Here is a 22,691-nt window from a genome sequence, read left to right on the forward strand (position 1 = left end):
TTTTGCATGGTGGGCATGTATGTGAATTCGCAACTTTCATTGACATATGATTTGATAGCAAACATACAGGCCTTTGTTATGTACCAATATGGGCATTGGCATGAATGGCAGTGTTTCACAATACTGTCATGATGTCAAAGTGTATTCGTAGGTAACATTCGGTTACCGAAATTTACCTACGAATACTTGCTTTTATTGTTGACATCTCAGAAATATTTAAACGCAGGCTATTGAAACTTGGTAGAAATAAAGAGTGTATTACCTTGCACCTATTGCTTAACTATTGTTTACTATTCTCTCACTTTGTGGAAATGGCACAGCTTTTAACATGTATTCGGAGGTAATGCATATTTTTACCAAACCTACCTTTGTGCCATTTAGAATTTCTGGCAGCTAAACACAATAATAAAGATGTCCGAATGCAATGCATTTCAGTATTGGACATATCAAAGCTTGTATCCATTGCGCATTTATTAGTGATTTCCATTTTTTAAAGATATATCTTGTGCTATGAAAAATTGTATTCGTAGGTAATGTAAAAAAATACCACTCAAAAATTATCACAAAAATTCATAATTATGTACAAATATGTGAAAAATTGAACAGGCAATCTTTGAATACACACCTCTCAGGAAATCAATTTAGATTCAATCCAATGACTTCTTTTCATAACTGATTTATATGTTTTTAAAAATACTTTAAGAAATATTTTGAAAAAATGGGTAAAAATAGCATGTTTTGGGGTCTCTGTGTCTAAACTTTTCACAGAAGGGGTCTTATTATATATGGCGCGAAGCGTATGATCAAGGCGAATAAACACAATACAAAAACGAATGCCAATTGATTAATACTTTTAAGTTATGGCCCTGAACATGCCGTGTACACTTTTCGTTGGATTCGACCATATACACTATAAAGTGTATGTAGCTGGAATGAAAAACCAGTCCATCATATGAAAATTTTGACCTTTCGTTTTGAAGATATCGATTTGTTTTCCCTCAAAACCCCCCCAAAAAACCACCCGAGGTGTTTTGAGGAAAAATGCATATAATAGGGGCCTATGAAAGTGTACTGGTAGGCCTACACTTTAACTACATATCATTAGATTTATAAAAATTCAAAGAACAGACCTTCCAGAATAGGTAGTCGTTACTCCGAGTTTCATGCCTAAAAGGCAGACGACACGATGAAATGCTTTGGGTTGACTACCATCTCTTAGGAATGTGAAAGAATATACATTCCATGGTGTCAACACAGCCAAAGTCTATCCCAGAGTCAGTCTGTCTATCGGAGATAGTCAGAAAATGCTCAACTGCAAAAACAGGAGCGTAATAACAACATTTTACTCATAGTTAGACTATCTTTACTATAAGATAACTATGAGTAAAATGTTGTTATCATTAGATTTATAAAGTTTGCTTTGAGAAAGGTTAAATATCTAAAATATCAAAAATATCAAAGTTTAATAATTTGCCATACAATTTGCAATAATATCGCGAATTTCACAAAAAAAAATCTTAAATTATTTGATATCCCCTTTTCCTTTTATACCAGATATTCATAAGCAAAGATGGAGGAAGTCTTGGGAACACAAACATGTAAGTCGTCTGATTTCTGATTTCCATAGTATACTATTTCGTTATAAACATCTTAAAAAAGTAACTAACCCCCTTAAATAATGGCCATTATTCAAAAGGGAGCTATTGTATTACAAATCTGTAAAATGCTTTGGAAGCAGAATTTATTTCTGCGCATTTTGACACCTCATTTGATACGATAGTCCAGAAAACAATAAAACACCGGTCAATTTAATGTAGTGAGGTCCAGATTTGAAAGTTGCACTTACATGCAAATTTTTACAATACAAAAACACTCAGATATTATTACACAGATTTCCTTCCATTACACTAAATACAAAATCAATACAATTACTGCAACTTTCAAATCTTGGGTTACATTGATTTAAATGTACGCTATGATGTCAATATTTAGTCAATTGCTACAAATTAGGGGTCAAAATGAATTCTGCTTCCAACGCATTTTAAAGATTTGTAATACAATCACCCGTTTTTGAATAATGGCCATTATTTAAGGGGTTAGTTACTTTTTTGAGATGTTTATAATAGATGTTTATAATAGATTCTAGCATTTTTAGATGTAACCGTCCAATTTATTATGTGTATACATCAAGTTTGTTCGTAACTTTTTATAGCATCTAAAGTACCAAGCTTAGCTGAAATCTAGCCAACTCTGGTGGTGTCCAATTCTACTGCGTCACCCCATCTGCATGATTTAAAATATTGAATTATAGCCGATGTGCAGCAAACCACGACCTATCAGCATTTAAACATAAACAATCGAGTATACAAATCAATGACAATTAACTACATGTAAACCAGCCGCGAATCTTAAAATGCTAGCCCACGTGATTTCACTGGATTTTTGGCCACGTCACTGCAAACTGTGACCTCAGTCAGACTATATATACCCCGAGTTTGGTTCATTGGTGATACCGTAGTCAATATTGTGTGATTTTCTTACCTATGATAAAATCTACAATTCACGCCAGCACTTCAAATTTTGACATTCATCGCTTGGAGGGCGCAGAATCGACGCTGACTTGGCCAATTCAGCGAGGTCGACCAATAGATATGAGTCCAATCGATCCAATTGTATATGAAAATCATGTTAAGCAACTGATATGTAATTTAATAGTCGATCAAGCTCAGGTAGTCGCTCGGTATGTTTATTCGATTGATCATTCTGTAATAGCCAGCTGAAGAAGCTTATAAAATATACACTTCCCTTGGGTTTAAATCTTCTTGAAGAATTTTGTGCATGTGATGTCATCTGCTGTAGAAACCTGAAACAAAATAAAAGTAATAAAATATTGTTGAATTTTTATCTTTATATTTTGAGCATTACCGGTATAAATCTGCGATAACAGGTCCCAAACAGGTGGTGGCCGCATTGCATTCTCTAAATTCAGTAAATTTTCATCGTCAACCGTGTAATTTAATTGAAATTTTAAAACGCTTGAAATATCACAAGCAAATAGGCCTGTGTTGATAAATAATATAAATACAAGCTAAAACCGTTGGGGTTCGATAATGAACCCCACAAAACTAACCAACTATATGGGAAAATGCCATACGGCCGGGCGGTTTCACAAGTTGCCGGCTCGATCATGTCATCCGCCGCCTGGTCCCAAAAAAAAAATAAAAAGATGAATAAAAAACCAACAACAATAACCTGTTAGCTTGGTTGGGGACCTATTTTAGTCTCAAATGAGAGTTCAAACTTTTAAAAGTCCGTGTCACAATTATTTATGTTCTGGTGGGTGTTGACGCAGACTCTAAAACAAAAGATATGGTGTTGACGTGTCCACCACGAGACAAGACAGAAGGTAATGCCAAAACGTACTAATTACATAATGATCAAAATAAGGCCAAAAATTGTTTGTTTGCCCTCAAACGACCGACCCAACAATTTTTTTTAGTTTTTAGTTTATAATTTTAATAGTTTTTTATTACTTTTTCTGTGTCTAAATTTCATTTCAAAGTTAAAATTTCAAAGCACTTTTCTTAAGAAGAAAATCAATACTGTAAACTCATTATAATAATTAATATTATAACATTTGTAACTGTCCATTCCTGCATCAATGTTTCCAATAAGTATGCGGTTGTTCAAATTGAAGCCATTTATATGGTGTATCTTGCGTATTGAATGTCGGAAGTGAAATATCGATGTATCTTTCCATGTTCATTGCCTACAGTCATATAAAGTAGTGAGTTGTCATTTAAAATGGCCTAATGTTAAACATCTCTCTACTTACTTGTACTAAGTCGCCATTGGCATCGATATACCTGACGTATGTAACCTCTTTCCCTGCTTCTCCTGGTGCCGGTTTCTCTTTCCCGATGAATTTGCCATTTTCCAAATACGCGTTACCCTGTGATTTAATACAAAATATTATTTAAGTTAACACCATCTATCACAATGTACAAACAGTGGTGAAGAACGGTAATACCGGAACCATACTGCAGACAGACACTGTAGAAGGCTACATGGCTATTTGTTTAGTACGGGCACTATAAGTACAGGGTGTCCCAAAAAAAGAGGCCCCACATTGCGCCTTGATCAAATATATTTTGGTATGTAAAGAAACCCTAAATCGTTAGCTTTAATAAACTAAAACAATTCTTTCAATCGGCTCACAATTTTTGAAGATATGCCCTCTTTAAGAAATGTACCCGTTTTTCACTCTGTCCATGGATGAGGTTTGGCTACATCAAAGATTTAAACGAACACATGGTTAATGACATGGATAGATAATAGCATTAGTCTTGGGAAAGCATTCACTATAAGCGAGGATCACCAGGTAGCTTCAAACATCTTCGCAACCCGTATTACTGCTGCATTCGCAAGTATCCGGCGCACAAGGCCTTAAGGATGGTACGCAACGCAATTAATGCAATGAAAACTAGGGCTGAAACCTGTATTCGTCACGGAGGCAACCAGGTAGAGGGCAGAGCAGCACAGTAAACTCACTTCAAAAGAACCAAAGACAAACTAAACAGCCCTTTTCAGGGCTACCTTTTATTCCAAAAAGAGAAATGACTTATGTTGTCAATAAAAAGAAAGCAAGAAACAAAAAAACATAAGTAATTGCAAGTATAGCAAAAGAAGTCCCATCCCACATCAATTTCGCCCAAATTAATGACACTTAACAAAATCCATAACCCATAAGCCCATCGGTAAAGCCCATTCCCTTAAATAAAGTTGTTATTTTATAAAGTTATCATCGAGGAATGTTTTATATTCATGCATGGTAAATGCACTTTTCAATCTTTGAAGTAGCCAAACCTCCTCCGTGGACAGAGTGAAAAACGGATACATTTCTTTAAAAGGACATATCTTCAAAAGTTATGAGCCGATTGAAATAATTGTTTTGGTTTATTAAATCTAACGATTGAAGGTTTCTTTACATTCCAAAATATATTTGATCAACTTTTCAGAAATAGGAGAATAAGAGGGCGCAATGTGGGGCCTCTTTTTTTTGGGACACCCTGTATAATGCCTTTTTCCATATTGACTAGCATCTCTCACAAAAATGATAAGGTGTCCCCTTTCCATATCCCGGGTTACACCGACATCGCCTGGCTAATAATTACTTTGTCAGCAGAGATACTAAAATAAATACCCGGGATCGATACACGTGAATTTGCTATGCACAAGTTTGATATGAGAAGAAAATCTTTGGATACCGGGGTAGAAAATGACGTAATACATCAAAGAATGTCTTCCAATTCATGAAAACAAATAGATAATCAGCTTATCGGATTAAAAGCTTAGAGGGAAGGTCTTGCTGCTCAGCGAGTGTTTGTAATTATCAGAAGGTTTTCTCCAAATTCATTCTCTAATGTGTAAAAGGCTACAGGGCTATTTGTTTAGTACGGGTACTATAATGCCTTTTTTCCATATTAACTAGCATCTCTCACAAAAATGATAAGGTGTCCCCTTTCCATATCCCGGGTCACACCGACATCGCCTGGCTAATAATTACTTTGTCAGCATAGATACTAAAATAAATACCCGGGATCGATACACGTGAATTTGCTATGCACGAGTTTGATATTAGAAGAAAAACTTTGGATACCGGGGTAGAAAATGATTAATATCTCCCGTAAATGATTTCGTATAAAGAAACCAGATGTGGTTCCTTGCACTTGAATATATATTTTGAACAGATATGATAGTCGTTAGCTTGCGTCTTGAGACAGTAGCTTGCGTCTTGAGTCAAAAACTGACAATAATTCTGATTTATATGTGCCGAATTATATAGCGCAGTGTAAAGGCCAATCGTGTAGGTAGTCTAAAAGAATATGACCTATGGGGTACCATGCTCGACTGACACACAGCGAGGTCAGTCACCGAACTAATCAGGGCTATTTGTCAGTAGCCTTAGTCAGATGTCCTTCGGCCCATTATGCGACTCAAAACTAAAACAGGTCGATATCGGGGCGATGACACTGTGCGGGTCTCCCCTCTCAAACGATTTACAATAACAAATTGGCCAATGTTACACATTATTCTTTACACACACGGTCCCCCACCATCAAGCCCTCCATCCTCCACCCCCCACACACACACCATCACCTCATCAATCAAAATATCAATCAATCAATCAATCAATCAATCAATCAATCAATCAATCAATCAATCAATCAATCAATCAATCAATCAATCCCCATAGTGTTTCTGATGTGGATTTGAAATACACCTTACAAAACTTACAATTAACTTTCCTGCCGTTGGTTGAAGTGTAGCTGAAATCCTCCCCAAGTTTGAATGTGACCTTGAAGTTAAATTTCTGGAAGGGAGACTCTGTTAAGGTTAAATACAATTGATTTTCAAGGCTTGATTCCAGAGGGGCGTAAGTTAATAATGGAAACAGCCATGCAGAAAAGAATGAACTCACGCGTACAATAGTGTATCAATCTGAACTAGGGCCATGGACAAACCGCGGCTCGTGAGTCATCCTATATGTTGCAGGGATAGGGAAGGGGAGACCATGATATGACCATATGGGCTGATGGGGGGGGGGGTGATTGTGGGCAGCCGTTTTCGGCAATTTTCCTTTGGATTTTCTAAATTTTCAATTTTTAAAATTATCCTGGATGATATCTGTCGTGAAATAAATCAATGCTTCTATATGCTATAATAGGCCTAGTATGCCTATTTATACCCTGATTATGCAATATATAGGCCTACAACAATAACTACAACAACAGTAACAAAACCAACAACCAATATTTTGTTAATCTAATTTGTAAAAATATATTCATAGGTTGCGCCTATTAGGCTAGTATAGCCTAAAAATTCCTGAATTATATAATGAAAAAAAACGGGCAAAAACAATCAATCGCTGCAGTCAGAAAGAAAGAAACGAACAAGAAAAAGAAAAAAGTGAGAGAAAAATAAAATAAAATAGATGGAATGGACCACATAGGGACTCGAACACGTACCAAAGTTTTCCAGCTCAAAACTATAATATTTTATAGTCGAACGTGAGTCCAGCGCGCTAACCGATTGAGCTACTGAGTGATCTGTGAAATCGATTGATCTCAAACTGACTATTATGGAATAGTGCATACCAGGCTCTTATGATAAACAATCTCATCACCGCTGTAAATGTCGGAGGTATCGTTGGCGAAAAACCTCGATTTTTGCAAAAGTAGCTTAAATTTGGAGTGAAATTCAAATGGTAAAGGAATCGACATACCTTTGAGAAATAATGTAGGCAGTTAGAAATCAAAATTAATGTTCCACAATCCAGATATCGATAATGTAACATAACAGTGTTTTGTGGTACAAGATTCTCGAAAGTTGTTCCCAAAAACGGGCTAATAAAATTTAATCGGTACTGTTTTTGGTTCTTCCCCATGGCAACATTATTTCTTTGGTCGATTTGTAGTACAATACAAAAGAGGAGAAAACAATCACTCGGCGTAGTTTTATACGGAGCGAATATTTGAAAAAAACTGCATGGAACATGTTTTTGATCTTGTGAACATGGTGCGTAAAAATGATTTAAACGAAGGATTTTCAAACGGATTCTAAAAATTTGTATAAACACACAAAAATAATGTTAAGATACATCCATGCACCAACATTTGACTCACTGCGATATTTGATTGCTGAGAAAACGCGGTTTTAGAGAACAACTTTATACGTCTTTTATACTTTTTTTATACGTTTCTTCGTGTAACCTTAAGGTGGTAATCTGATCACCTACTTGCGAGATTGTTAGTTGAGCCTTGTGAAACGGCGCGATCTTACAAACGGCTTTGTTTACACCTGCAATGAACATGATGAAGAGATGGTTAGTATGCCGGGGCATACTGCAGTTACTGTCCGTTTTCCTATACACAATACACAGTGCTCTTACCATTGACGCGTGACCTCTACAAATAGCGTACGTTAGAAGTATGGGGATTTGCCTAGTTAACGTCGCTGTGTGAAAAATAACCGGCCAATATTAAAAGTACTCCTCTAAAGTTCTAGAAAATATAGTTTTGTAACATGTCCTAAATTTTTAGCTAATTTAGATGTTTGGAAATATTCGTACTTTGGTGTTTTAGTGTATGTTATAGGTAATAGTACATTGGCGTCGCTGTGTGAAAAATAACCGCCCAATATTAAAAGTACTCTTCTAAAATTCTAGAAAATATAGTTTTGTAACATGTCCTAAATTTTTAGCTAATTTAGATGTTTGGAAATATTCGTACTTTGGTGTTTTAGTGTATGTTATAGGTAATAGTACATTGGCGTCGCTGTGTGAAAAATAACCGGCCAATATTAAAAGTACTCTTCTAAAATTCTAGAAAATATAGTTTTGTAACATGTCCTAAATTTTTAGCTAATTTAGATGTTTGGAAATATTCGTACTTTGGTGTTTTAGGAAGGATATGTAAACGACAGATAACACCAAAAATATGAAGAAATTATTTCCAAACCGTGTTAAGTCTGCAAACCACCATGCTTCTCATTTTCAAGAACGCTGGTTAACAATAAGCACGTATTGTCTCATTTCGTAAACAAACGCCCACTCAGAATTGTTCTCTAGCGTTCGCTTTATAATCGTTCACCCAACTGAAACTTTAATACCAGCTCATTGCTCCATTGTACGTGTAAAGCAGAAACATATGTTGTGTGTATTTAACCAGAGAAGATATGATTTAATCAGTTGAGCTGTTTTCAATGAGTGTTATCTTGGTTTAATAGCTTTTAATGGGGTTTTAGTCCTGCAAAGTTCGTGGTGAATTCTACTGTAGACATGACTGTTTCATGGATGCCTTTAATCATTATTTTGACCTTATGTTCAGTTTTATACCAAAGATAATTTTGATATTAATACAGGCCTCCTGTCAGTTTCATGCTTGAATTTTAAACATATAGAGGCCCTGCATGAATTGGCTCTAAACAAAGGATTTCAACCGGTGTCCTTCACCGTAGTTATGACGGAGTGCAGTCCATTCAATCAAATGTTGTCATCAACCTATTTGATCGTAGTGCAGGGTTATGTGTGTGAGTCGAACTGCCACGGTAGATTGCAATCATCCTTTTGTTGAATGCATTTGAGTAGTCCGCCATATTTACGGGATGATACTATCCGACTTCGCCATTACTGCGGTGTCCCCGATGTAAAACTGCGGTGTCCCGAGGTCGGGGGTTCCATCCATTATTTATTGTGTGCTATACAGAATTGTACCCGGAATTGTACACAACAGTGATATTCAATACACAATCATGAGTATTGAATTACGAATTAAATCTCCCGCTCTGGTACATCTGTGTTGCCGTCAATAGAGGGCCAAATACAGTAAACGCTTCTCGGATTGGTGTATAGGCAACTCCAACATTGATCGGGTATATAATAGAAATACCACAATACATACAGACAGTACGAGAGGCATATGAATGATACATACACAATACATAATCGATTTTGAATTCGTGCATGTGCTCTGTTGCATCGCGTTAGTCAGCCTACCATTTTTCTTGTAAACGAGGGTCTGGATTTTTGCAATTTATAGTAAAAGTCCATATAGGTCCCTAAAGTTTCTTTCAGATATTAAAAGATTAGATTCCCATAAAGACGAAACAGTAATCTTTAGTGGGGACCTATGTAATTTTTAGATAGATTTTTCTTAATCTTTTCGGCATTTATTTTTATTAAATTTAGAAAATATTTTGGCGTATATAAAATTGAACTAAAATTCTCTGCCTTCTAAACGACACCAACTGTACCACAATTGGGTCACGACTCGTTATATATGTTGTGCAGTTAATATTCATATATTCCTTTATACATAGGATACTTCAGTTTTTACACAAAAAAATTCATCGACCCCCCACTCGGCTATTTCAAACCGATAATCAGACTTCCTCAGAATGTGCAATAATTAGCATTAAAATCAAGTTGTTTTTACGCATTTTAAAAACACTTGGCCCGATGACGAATGCCGCCGTGACCAGTGACGTAGTCAACATGGCACAGCGTCATCATCCTATATCTTCGTGTCCAAAATTGCCGTGATAGTACGGCGAGTCCACTCTTTCTTCAAACGCTACGCATGGCGATTTTGTTCGAGATAGGCCGAGCGACTTAGGCTAAGTATATCAATTACACGATATGAGATACCGTAGCGTTTCCACTCATACACGTTTATGCAATCTGTGCATGCTCAGTACCCCATATGGTGTTGCTATTACAAGAAAATTTGCTTTGTTGTCAGGTAAAACGCAGGATTTGTTTCCAAAACACTAACTGGAAATGCAATACACTAATAAGCGAGGATAGCTGTTTGGTGTAGACATATTTGACTGCATTTTTTGAGTAAAAAATTTTAAATCGTGCGTCAAAATTGTGATATATTAAACTGTTTGAGAATATTATTTATAAAAAGAACGAAATGAAAGCCCATTCAGCTAAGACCACGGTGCTGTACACTGGCTAATGGCTATAGAATATTAAATCACAAATCTATAATAGAATACAGCACAGTGAATAGCTATACAACTTTCTTTATCTGCGTCAATAATAGAATATTGATTTAAATGGAATTGAATACATGAGTTTGTACACTCGTCACTGACCGATCTAGCGATCGGTTTCTAGCCAATCAGATAGGACTCCTTTTCTTCGGAAAGGCGAGGTCTCTTATTAGTGAAATACCAATCGCCCGTCGCTCACCAACGGAGTATTAGGACGTGATTCATATCAGGGAAAAAGTATCTATTTAGACGCTGTCGACACTGTACATGGCCAAGGGAACAGCTTCCCCTGTGAGAAGCCACTCCCACCCATCCTCCCGTTCCGTGGGAATTGTTTTTGTAATTGCCCATTTTTGACCGGCAAATTCGTCAATTTTTTCCCCTTTTACCATGTTTACCATGTCCCTTTACCCCCTGGCTACGCTGCTGTTTTCAACAATCTGTAAACCACTTACCCATTGCCTCCAAGTATCCATCGTAGTTCTCCATCTTTTCAAGATTGTATTTGCCAATAAATTTGTCCATTTTGATAAACACAATTTACTGGTAATTTATGTAATAAATTGTATTGGTGCTCTGTAGGCCTATGCCTCCACTAAAAGTCAAAATGGCAAATTAGGCCTATTTTCGTTTTGTTATCGATATCTGATAGGAGGAGACAAGGTTCGTATATGACAAATCACGTGCACCAACTATCAATAGGCATGCAAAGCTAGTTTCAAACCAGTGGTGCTTTAGTATAAATGGGTGACTCATGGGCAGGGACAGGCGATTTGCGCGGAACTTTTTTTCCGCGCAATTGCCTATTTTTTTCCTATGGGCAGGGATACATGATTTGCACTGAAAAAAGAGTTCCGCGCAATTCCGCGCAATTTGCTATTTTTTTCCGCGCAAATCGCCTGTCCCTGCTCATGGGCAAACTAGAAGTACAGTGAACGGCTCTTTTCATAGCCATCAGAAAGTTTTACATTAACAGATAGGGGATGTCTGCTTGTTCATTGTTCACAAGGGGCAGTCTTCAGTGAACGGCTCTTTTCAGAGCCATCAGTAGGCAAGGGTTTGCCTACATGTATCATACTTAGGTACTTTGTCCGGGAAAACTCAGAGCTACTCATTTTTATTTATTGTATTTTAGTTTTTGGGACTTTTAAGTGCTAGTTGATTTGGTATGCATCGTACATCATAATTATACAACAAGATTATTACACTACACATTTCGAATGCTGTTAATCAGGGGCCCTCAATACTATTTTTGTTTTGGTGAACAAACATGGTTGATTTGGCCATAATTGTACTTTTGTTAAAATAAAACTAAGAATAATATTTCTGTGAGTGAATACTTTGACATTAGGTATTATGGTTATCTTTACATACAAGTAGGACATTAGCCAAATCCCAAAATAAAAACCAGACAAAACATTCGACAAATCAATTCGTAGCTTTCAGTCAGCTCATAACTCGCCATACCTTACCTCGCCATTTATCCATCCCCTTATATTAAGATATAAAGGGTATAAAACGTCATAACATTCAAAAACATTTTTTGAACAGTTACCGTTAATATTCGAACACAATGTTATTTAAGCGTTAACGAAATATTTGATGTTATTTTAAAAAACGTTTTTACTCAAACCAAAACCCAAAATATAACCCGGAGGACAGAGGAAGCAGAAACCAACTGCATTACAATATCTAGCTGGGGTGTAACCCCCCCCCCAGCTACTCTCTTAAATTGCCCGATTGAATATTCAATCAAAAAGATTGAATTTTCAATCTCGCCGTCCCGAATTAGGAACAAATCGTTTTCGACTGTATATTCAGTCAAACTTTTTTTTCAATCAAAAGGAGTGATTATCAATCTTTTACAATATTCTAATGATTACAGTTAGGGGCAAATCTTTTTCGATTGAATTTTCAGTAGAAATGATTGATTTTCATTGCTTTTCTATCTTTTGCCATCCCAAATTAGGGACAAGTCCTTTCCAGTTGAAAAAAAGATTGAAAATGTTCATTCTAAAACAGTTTGAAATCTCATTCTAAACATATGCATGTCATTTGGCAGTACATTAGGAGTAACACTTGATTAGATAGTGCCAGTCTTATTATCATGATCAGACATCCAGTTAGCGTGAAAACAAAAAACATTTCAATCTATTTTTCAATCTATTTAGATTGATTCCTATCATCAATCGTTAAAAGATTGACATTTTTCAATCGGCCAATTTAAGAGAGTAGGTAAGTAAATACCCAAAAATAAACAAGTTACCCGTGTTTTATTTTCCTGACATTTATTGGCAGTAAACAAACTGATAGAACAGGGTGGACTATGGCCATTACCTGATGTTCCTGATGCCAAGATGACGATCATAGAAGGTATACCATTTCCACCATCTATGGCAGAATCAATTAACCCACTGAGGGAGCAGTTTGAAGCTCGCAATGATGACGTGTTTATTGTTTCCTACCCGAAAGCAGGTAATCATCATGAGAATAACAGGTTTAGAGAATAAAAGTTAGGATTTTGTCTTTTGCCTATCCAATATCGTGTCACCGGTTGGCCAATATTTTGACCCGGTATTTTGAGTAGTGGATATTGGTCAACCCATCCATTATGACACGATATTGAATAAGCAAAAGACAAAATCCTAACTTTATTGTCATTCTTATTCAATTAAAGTGCAAAGAAAATTTTTTCCCAGCATAGTGCACTTACGTACACTGCGAATTCACCGTGACCTTTCCAGCCATAAACCCGCTTATTGAAGATTAAACCGATATATGCAGTACTAAACCATTATATTAATCTATTGTCCAATGCAAATTTATTACCACCTGATAATATTGATCCAATGAGCGACCGAATTGTCCGCTACGGACGACTAATCCAATCGACAATGACTCTATTGACATGTACCAGCTGAGCTCCACTGACCAAGTTTTGGGATATTTTTCACTGGTTTGCAGCTGTTTGCTGTCATTTACTCATCATCAAGGCAGACGACCGTAAGGACTATGCCAATTATTTAAAGATTGACATGTAGAGAATAAGCCATAATTGATTGACAGAGAGTACTAAATTTGTACCTATGACGGTTTTATGACACCAATCTTCAAAATACGATAAAAAAATGGCTGCCCGGTGAAGTAAAATGTGCATTGGAATAACACGGCGAGTTTGGATAGATGGTAGGATTTCTTTTTAATAAAAATGTATGTTCCCCCGTTATTAAAGCTTGTATCGGGTTGAAGATTCAGAATTCAGATTTTTCAAGTAATTGAAACGTAGAGAAATTACTAAAATCATAGCTTTTATACTTTTTGATATATGATACTAACTAGTTTGTCCCCAATAGCTACAACACAGCGCTACCAGTAGGGTTCAATTGCCTATTGTGAGTGCCCCTGTGTTGTGCATACATGTAGTTAACAATAACTACATGATGGAAAAAAAAGAAGTTACTTTTGCGAGGACATCCCCGTTGTTTTAAATGAACGAACCCCATCTAAGCCACCGAACCGTTCGTATGATATGCGAATGCATTATCGTGAGATTGAGGAGCAACAAATGTGCCGCCGTTGCGTGGGGGCTCGCGTGCTGTCTACACTATCCTCTATTGTGTGTTATATAACTCATACAACGATTCTTATCACTTGATTGGTCAATTACTATTGATTAGTTTTGCTATTTTAGGAAAAGACTATTGCACTCCATGAGAGTGCAATAGTCCATTTTCCATTGCACTCACTCGCAGCTACCATGACAACGCTGACATACGCAAGCGTATATCCCGCACGGTGACCACCTCGATTCGCCAATTGACCTTTTCGGTAAATCCCATAACCCATTGCGAGTACACCTGAGAACTCGTCATTTTACGTCACGCCGACTTGCAATGCGCAGTAACGATGTTCGATAAACGATGTGCGCATCGGCGCAGCGCGGCGTGACGCAAAATGACGAGTTCTTAGGTGTACTCGCAAAGGGTTATGGGATTTACTGAAAAGGTCAATTATAATTGGTTTGGATGTCGCTTCTAAAAAATATTATTTTTTATATTATGTTTAATCTATTTTGATTTCCTGGTAATTTATCAAATTAAGTGGAAGAAAAGGAATTTATAGGCCCTATATGAAATATATAATATAAAAATAATATTGAATGATTTTATTCGTTCAATGGTAAGAATCGATCATTCGGTGAAATATGAACTGTTCCATTCAACTCGTCAAAACCGTGTTGAATGGAACAGTACTTGCACCTCGTAAAAATATTCTTACCTAGTGGTTAAGGCATAGGACTGTGAATCCAAGGGTCAAAGGTTCGAATCCCAGGTCCGGCTCTTTGTGTCCTTGAGCAAGGCACTTCACTCTACTTGCTAAATGCTTCGGAGGGTACTTTAAGCTGTCGGTTCCGTGTACATGCATATTTTCTCACATTAATGTAGTGTGCACGTTAAAGAACGTCACAGGCTATTCGAAAAGAGCAGGGGATCATCCCGGTACTGTTGACTGTACTTCAAAATACACTCATCTAGGTTCCAGTAAAAATAAGTACAGCTTGTCTGTACGCAGTGCGATAATACTCATACATATGAGGGAGACACTTATAAGGAAGAAGAAGAAGGGCTGTCAACTTTTTGGAATTGCTTGGCGTGAGACAGAGGCGTACCGGGATTTGCCGACTCCAATGTTAATTTTGAACCATGATTATTTGAGCCACAGAGGCGCTCGAGACTCACGCCCAATGCGTGAGAGTTTGCAGCCCTGTTGTACTCAATACTCAATATTTGTCACTGATTTGTATAATATTATTATAAAAACCAATCAAATTACGTGAATTCTTTAGAAGCCACACCCACTGAATAAGAATTATTGTTCTTCCCCATTTTGATATCTCACGTGACATTTTTTGACAGTTTTTGCTATCACGATCACAATTTTCTATTTTATTATTTTAGGAACCACGTGGACACAAGAGATTGTGTCCGCCATCTGCCTCAATGGGGACATAGACAAAGTCAATCAGAGTCATACCATATTCCGTGTGCCGTTCATGGAAGATGAAACGTTTGCCTCCACTAAGGTATCTATTTTTTTTTTCATTTTCAAATAGGCCTGAATACTAGTATTTTAAAATGGTAAGCTTCTCATTTTTAGACATTTAATTTGGCATTGTTATGGGCCCAAATTGTCCAGGTTTCACTGAATGACCTCCATTTAATTTAAAGGTTTAAGTTAATTCTCGCCTAATGGCCGCCTTTTGGGCGTCAAATCTCTCAACGAAAGATCTTAGTTTTGAATTGCTTGCCGTACACCCCGTCGAGTGCCCATAGGTGTAGATCCCAGGGTGGGGGATAAATTCCCCCAATATTTTGCCAGGGGGATGGTCCTTACAATAATCCCCCCCCAAATGTTGACGCCTGTAGGACTATGTGGGTTTTTGACCAAATTAACCTCATATTATTTGGCCATTTTAGCCCATTTTTGGCTACGCGCAAAATTATTCCACTTTCGCACCATATTTGAGCAGTTTAGCTTCAATATAGCAAAAAAATGTCCATTTGTACAATAACATTATTCTGTTGCGAAAAAGTGCTGGATTAGTTCAAGAATTTTTTTTTCCGAAATCATCCCCCAAGAAATCTACGCCACTGTGAGTGTTCCCATTTCATCCACCGCCTTTGAATACATCATTAAAATGTTTCATTGCAGGACGTCACGGTACCACCAATGATGGAAATCATCGGCAAAATGAAGTCCCCTCGTACCATCAAATCTCACCTACCAGGGCATCTATTGCCACCTGATATCATGAAGAAGAAGGCTAGGATTGTCTACGTCGCTAGGAACCCTAAGGATGTTGCTGTATCGTATTATCACTTTCACCAGCTTTTCCCAGGAATTACAAATAGGTACAATACCTGGGAGGATTTCTTCAACGATTTCTATTCTGGAAATGGTTAGTCACTATAATTACTAAAGTGTTCGACCCCTCACCCCCCTCTCCCCAAATAAAAATCGTTTACGGAGTTTAGGGCTGGGGTAGGGAAGTCTTGTAATGAGACTAGTAGAGTTACACCCTATTCGGTAATCGCTCCCATTGTCGTGAAACTTGGTGGATGTGATCACAATTGAGCGTCATAACTGTTCAAGGTCTTAGTGAGGTCAACTTAGTATACACTTCTAGTGCCCGTTTCTATTCATCGTTATGTATTCTTCTCCCGTGCATTATTTTCGCGAATACCCTTCATAGCCCAAATTATATAAACCTGCACGCTAAACAATGCATTATCTAAAACCCGCACGCTAAACAATAGATTTTAGATAATACGTGCACGCTCAAATACTAGAAATACTACTTTCACATAACTATATAGTAGAGTTAGGTGGCGCTTTCGACACAGAGGTCACATAACTATATAATTGTCTGTTCGATATATATACCATCAAAAAAGTACGAATATTCATTCCGTGGTGTTAAAATGGTATAGTTACAAATGGTGTTCTATTTTGCAAATAGCATTGTCATAAATTATGATTAATGACCTCAAATAAATCAAACATCAAATGAGAATAATCGAGCTTCTATTAATTAAAAAGGGCCAAAAACAGGTGGATCATAATTATACAAGATGACACCATTGCAAAATATTCAGCATTTTACAAATGAAATACATGTAGGCCTATATCTATAATAACATGGCCGGGCCCGGGAAACACACACTAGCGCATAATATCATGATCATGCTTTATAATACTGAACAAATTGTAAAATCTCAATGTCGTGTGTTTTAATATACATTGTAAGTAGATTTTAAAGTTCAAATTATAGAGCTATGAAGTCCAGTTGATTTTGATATGTTTTTTCTCTCATCTCAATTCACCGTAGTACTATAGTCGGCCATCTAAATCGATCGTTTCCAGGTGAACTGCTTCAGTGCTCTCTGTGTTCGAAACCACGATATTAAATGATCACAACATAGAGTCAATTGGTTACAAACCATGCGTGAATAAGTTACTAAAGTACGACGTATGGCGCAATCGATACCATTGATAGCTAACTTATACAGGGATTGATTTTCTTTACCAGTTAAATGCTACCTAGCTGGTCAATGCCCTGACGGTGTTTTTAAAATGTAAGATATTTTCCTAATATTAAAACTAATATAATGAATGCAGCAATTAATATTGCCTATTGTTTTACACTCAAAGTGTATGACGGATAATGTACTCGTGCAAATGCATTCGTCAAGATAATTGCACTTGCCATGGAGTTATTGCATTTAGCTCTCGAGCCTATCTGCTCTCGAGCTAAATGCAATAACTCCACGGCGCGTGCGATTATCTTGACGAATGCATTGCACTCAGTTCATTATCCTTATCATAATGGTTTGTCATCAATCTTGGTAGAAGTGATTGCCCTTGAACAGCGAAAATCTTTCACCTTCTCTGGCAGTACATAACACTATGGTTTCTGTAATTAATCCATATCTCTTGTGAACTTCGATTTCACGCTACCATTATTATTTTTCATGCATTGCATTAAATTCGATCTTTTGTAATTATTGTTGTGGTTGGTTTCTTTCTACGTAGTGTACAGCGGGACATGGTGGGAGCACTATCTGTATTTCTGGAACAAACGTCATGAAGCAAATATTCTCTTTCTTAAATTTGAGGACATGAAACGGGTATGTACATTGTACAGTATTATAAAGTGTAATACTGCTGTTGTTACTTCATGATAAGCTATGATGATGAATGATGATCGGATGCCTGTTGTTGTTGTTATGAATGATGATGACTGTTGTTGTTATTATTATTATTATTATTGTTGTTGTTGTTGTTGTTGTTGATGATGATGATGATGATGATGATGATGATGATGATGATGATGATGATGATGATGATGATGATGATGACGACGGCGACGACGACCAATGTGATGATGGTGATTGACGACGACAACGATGATGATGATGATGATGATGATCATCGTCGTGATGATGATGATAACGACGATTATGATGATGATGATGATGATGATGATGATGATTGACGACGATGACGATGATCATTTCGTTAAGTTGATGTTCTCAAATGTATCTTCTCTACAGGATTTGAAAGGGGTCGTACAAAAAACCGCCAACTTTTTAGGTTACGAGTTTACAGAAGATGTCATAGATGGTATTGTGAAACATTGTAGTTTTGAAAACATGAAACAAAACCCGCAGACCAACCTTGATACTGTGATTAAACTCGTTATGAAAAGCCGCGGGAAGGACACGCCTGACGACGAGCCAGCAAAGTCATTTATGCGGACAGGTAAATAAACCTATGTAGGCTAGGCCTATTTTATTATAGGCCTATTAGGATGAGGTTATTGATTGGGCCACCCTCTTCCTAAAACAACTGACCTTTTTCTTTTGGTAAATCCCACATCTGGTTTCTTTAGACGAAATCATTTACGGGAGGTATTCATCTACCCCGGTATTTTCGTCTGAATATCAAAATCGTGCATAGCAGTAGCACATTCACGTGTATCGATCCCGGGTATTGATTTTAGTATCTCTGGTGTACCAAGTAATTATTAGCCAGGCGATGTCCGACCGCTGCCATTATTCCATGCCGCACACCGACATCGCCTGGCTAATAATTATATGGTGCAGCAGAGACACTAAAATGAATACACGGGATCGATACACGTGAATTGCTATGCACGATTTTGATATCAGACGAAAATCTTCGCATACTGGGGTAGAAAATGATGAATATCTCCCGCAAATGATTTCGTCTCAAGAAACCAGATGTGGTCTCATACACTTGAAAATACGTGTTGAACAGATATGATAGTCGTTAGCGTGCGCTTTGAAAATTGGCCGTGCGCTTTGAACTCAAAATCTGACCAAAACTCTAATTTCATATTGCGTTGGTCCTGTATGGACTACAGCGCGCAGCAGGCTATAGCTGCACTCACTACTCAAGTGGAGGCAGTATAACCATTGACCGCAATGTCGTATACAAGCTTACTCACACAGCGAGAAATCAATTACCCCGGCTATTGTCAGTAGCCTTTGTCAGGTCACTTCGCTAATTATGCATCCGAATAAAATGGCCATGGGTGGCTGTGGATTCAACCTACCATGGCGATTTCTACCATGAAGATATCGGGGCGATGTCACTGTGTGCCGCTGCTTTCGGTTGCAATTTGGATCAGAAGGCGGGGGAAGGACTTTGAATCAGAAGGCGGGCAAAGAGAAAACAGTCAACCGGGACATCAGCACAGAGTGTCATCGCCCCGATATCTTCATGGCAGAAATCGACATGGTAGGTTGAATCCACAGCCACGCATGGCCATTTTGTTCCGACCTGTTTAATAGTTTTGAGACGCATAATGGGCCGAGGGACATCCGACTAAGGCTATTGACAATAGCCTGGTGACTGACCTCTGTACTAGTCAGTGAGCATGCGCCATGAGGTCATATGCTTTTAGACTGCCTCCACCAGTAGCCTACGCTGCGCTATAATTCGGCACATATAAACTCAGAATTGTTGACAGTTTTTGAGCTCAATATGCACGGTTCTTCCTCAATACGCAAGCTAACGACTATCATATCCTTTCAACACATATCCAAGTGCAAGCATCGAAGTATGGCTTCTTTAGAATAAAATAATTACGGGAGATATTCATCATTTTCTACCCCGGTATCCAAAGATTTATCGTCTGAATATCAAATCGTGCATAGCACATTCACGTGTATCGATCCCGGGTATTGATTTTAGTGTCTCTGCTGTACAATAGTCGTGTTCACATTTTGAGTTATACCCGGCGTAAACTTACGTTAACATTGAAAAAAATTCCACAAATATTTTCCCTACTCTTATCGCGTGTCCACACCTAGACTACTCCTAGCATTACGCCGCCTAGTTCCATCAAGTATTCACTTCTGGTCGGCGTAAACATTGGCTACCACTTCCGGTGTTTCTGTGACCTTTATCAACCACGCGATATGTAATTTCTTAGTTCCGACCAACAAGGTCAAACTTACTCCGGATGCCAGACGTAATCTGCGTTTACATTGCAACTTACGCCTGGCGGAAGTTACACCCAGCTCGCTACTCCTGACTTTTGTCAGGAGTAAATCGTCGGACGTACGCCTGGCGGAACTTACGCTGACCATCGTTCACACTGCACCTACTCCTGGCAGCACCTACCGCTACTCCTAGCAACTTGCGCCGACCAAGTTCCGCCGGGCGTACGTCCGACAATGTGAACACGACGGTGTGCGGTAGTTACTCTCTTGATCACGTATACGATCCACTTATAAGAACTAAGCATCCGAAGGATGCGAAAATCGCCGGAAGCAGCGGTCAATCTGCGGGAAAAGTGGACCCCCAGTGGTCATTCTGAGAAGCCGTCAGCCAAAATGGCGACAGTTTAAATTATGTGAGTCATTTTTGATGTGCCAATCACAAAATCAAACCTGATTTAAGTACTATGTTGTTTTCTTTGCAGGAAAAGTTGGCGGTTGGAAAAATCTCTTTACTGTTGCACAGAACGAGCAGATGGACGCTCTTGTGTTGGATAAATTGGAAGGAACTGGATTGATATTTGAATACTGAAGGAAAAAAAACGGGAATTATTCATTGACCTTTTTGGGAAATCCCAAAAGCATTTACGATCGGACTTTGATGACGTTATCGATGCGCACATCTTCACTGCGCAATGCTGTGAATTTAAACGTGCGCATTTGAATTGAAGACCGAATTAAAAAGTTTGCGTCTGACGTCAGGGCAAAGGCGCGGCGTGATTGGTTGCTGACCTGCGCAGTACGGCATTTTTGGTCTGGTTGACAGGACTTCATACGCAAACTAGTCTTTTAATTCTGTCTTCAATTATAAAATGTGCGCACTGATTGAAATATTTCAATCTTTTAACGTTTGATGATAGGAATCAATCTAAATAGATTGAAAAATAAATTGAAATTGATTTTTGGATTGTAGACTGATTTCACTATTCAATCATGATTGTGTTACTCCTAATAGTGTACTGCCAAACATGCAGGCATGTGTTGCATGTTTGGAATGAGATTTAAAAGTAGAGTTAATATTTTCAATCTTTTTTGCCAATTGGAAAGGATTTGTCCCTAATTTGAGTTTTCAAAAGATCGAAAAATAACAGAAATCAATTATTTCTTTTGCAAATTCAATCGAAAAGATTTGCCCGGATATTTATCGCTTAAAGATTGAGAATCGCTCCTTTTGATTGATAAAAAAGATTGAAAAATCGAATCATTCGACAGATTATACAGTCGGAAACGATTCGGGACGAAAATTCAATCTTTTGATTGAATATTCAATTTAAGAGAGTATACGTCATCAGTAGTCCAATTGCAAAGGCTTCGGGATTTTCTAAAAACGTTCTATTCTCTTTACAAAATAACGTGTAAATGAGTTGTAAATTGAGGAGATGCCGTCAATCTCAGTTTAGGCTAGTTTATAAACAAAAGCTATAGGACCTGGTCTATCGATAATTAGGTAACTGCATACTAGTACCACTTTGTGTATGCCTTATTCCTTTACGGCTAGGGTTCAGGTATGGAGATGTGCCACGGTTTGTGGTACCTTTTCAGCAATCTTGTTTTATTTCGTTAAGTATTTTGTCCTGAAGAAGTCAGAGCTACTCCTGACGAAAACTTGACAGTTCTAATCTTGTTCGACGGTGAATATAGACAGTTATGTGTAAGCGCCCCACTTGATGAAGTGGTACCATTGTTCTCACGTATCCCAAAGTGTGTTGGTGCGTTTGAGCATGGTTTGAGTGTGAGGGGCCTGGAGGGAGCTAGAGAAAGATATGAAGAGAAAGAAATAAAGAGAAAAGAATAAAGAGAAAGAAAAAATTATGGGAATGAGAGCGAGAGGGGATGAGAGAGAGAATGAGAAAGAAAGGAGAAGAATACAGAAAGGAAAAGAAAGGAACTTGGAACAATGATTATATAAACTAGTCACATAACCGCACGTATACAGGGTGTCCCAGAAACAAATACCGGGCGAAGGAATTTGGACGTAAGTCGAGAAATAAAATCGGCGTGTAGCCCAACTTATTTTGCATCTTATACGCTAATTTTACTGGA

General features: G+C 37.7%; 1 protein-coding gene across 1 annotated transcript; it reads left to right on the forward strand.

The window, feature by feature from the left end:
* The first annotated feature begins 1,533 nt into the window (after positions 1-1,533).
* LOC140162626 (sulfotransferase 1A1-like) lies at positions 1,534-21,763 on the forward strand. Its single transcript, XM_072185899.1, has 7 exons — positions 1,534-1,598; positions 12,859-13,035; positions 15,519-15,643; positions 16,273-16,519; positions 18,154-18,248; positions 18,675-18,882; positions 21,074-21,763. Exons 1-7 carry the CDS (start codon positions 1,571-1,573, stop codon positions 21,178-21,180), a joined length of 987 nt encoding a protein of 328 aa, XP_072042000.1. The 5' UTR covers positions 1,534-1,570; the 3' UTR covers positions 21,181-21,763.
* The last annotated feature ends 928 nt before the right edge of the window (positions 21,764-22,691 follow it).

The sequence above is a fragment of the Amphiura filiformis genome, chromosome 10 (assembly GCF_039555335.1).
Source record: "Amphiura filiformis chromosome 10, Afil_fr2py, whole genome shotgun sequence".
Taxonomy (NCBI): Eukaryota; Metazoa; Echinodermata; class Ophiuroidea; order Amphilepidida; family Amphiuridae; genus Amphiura; species Amphiura filiformis.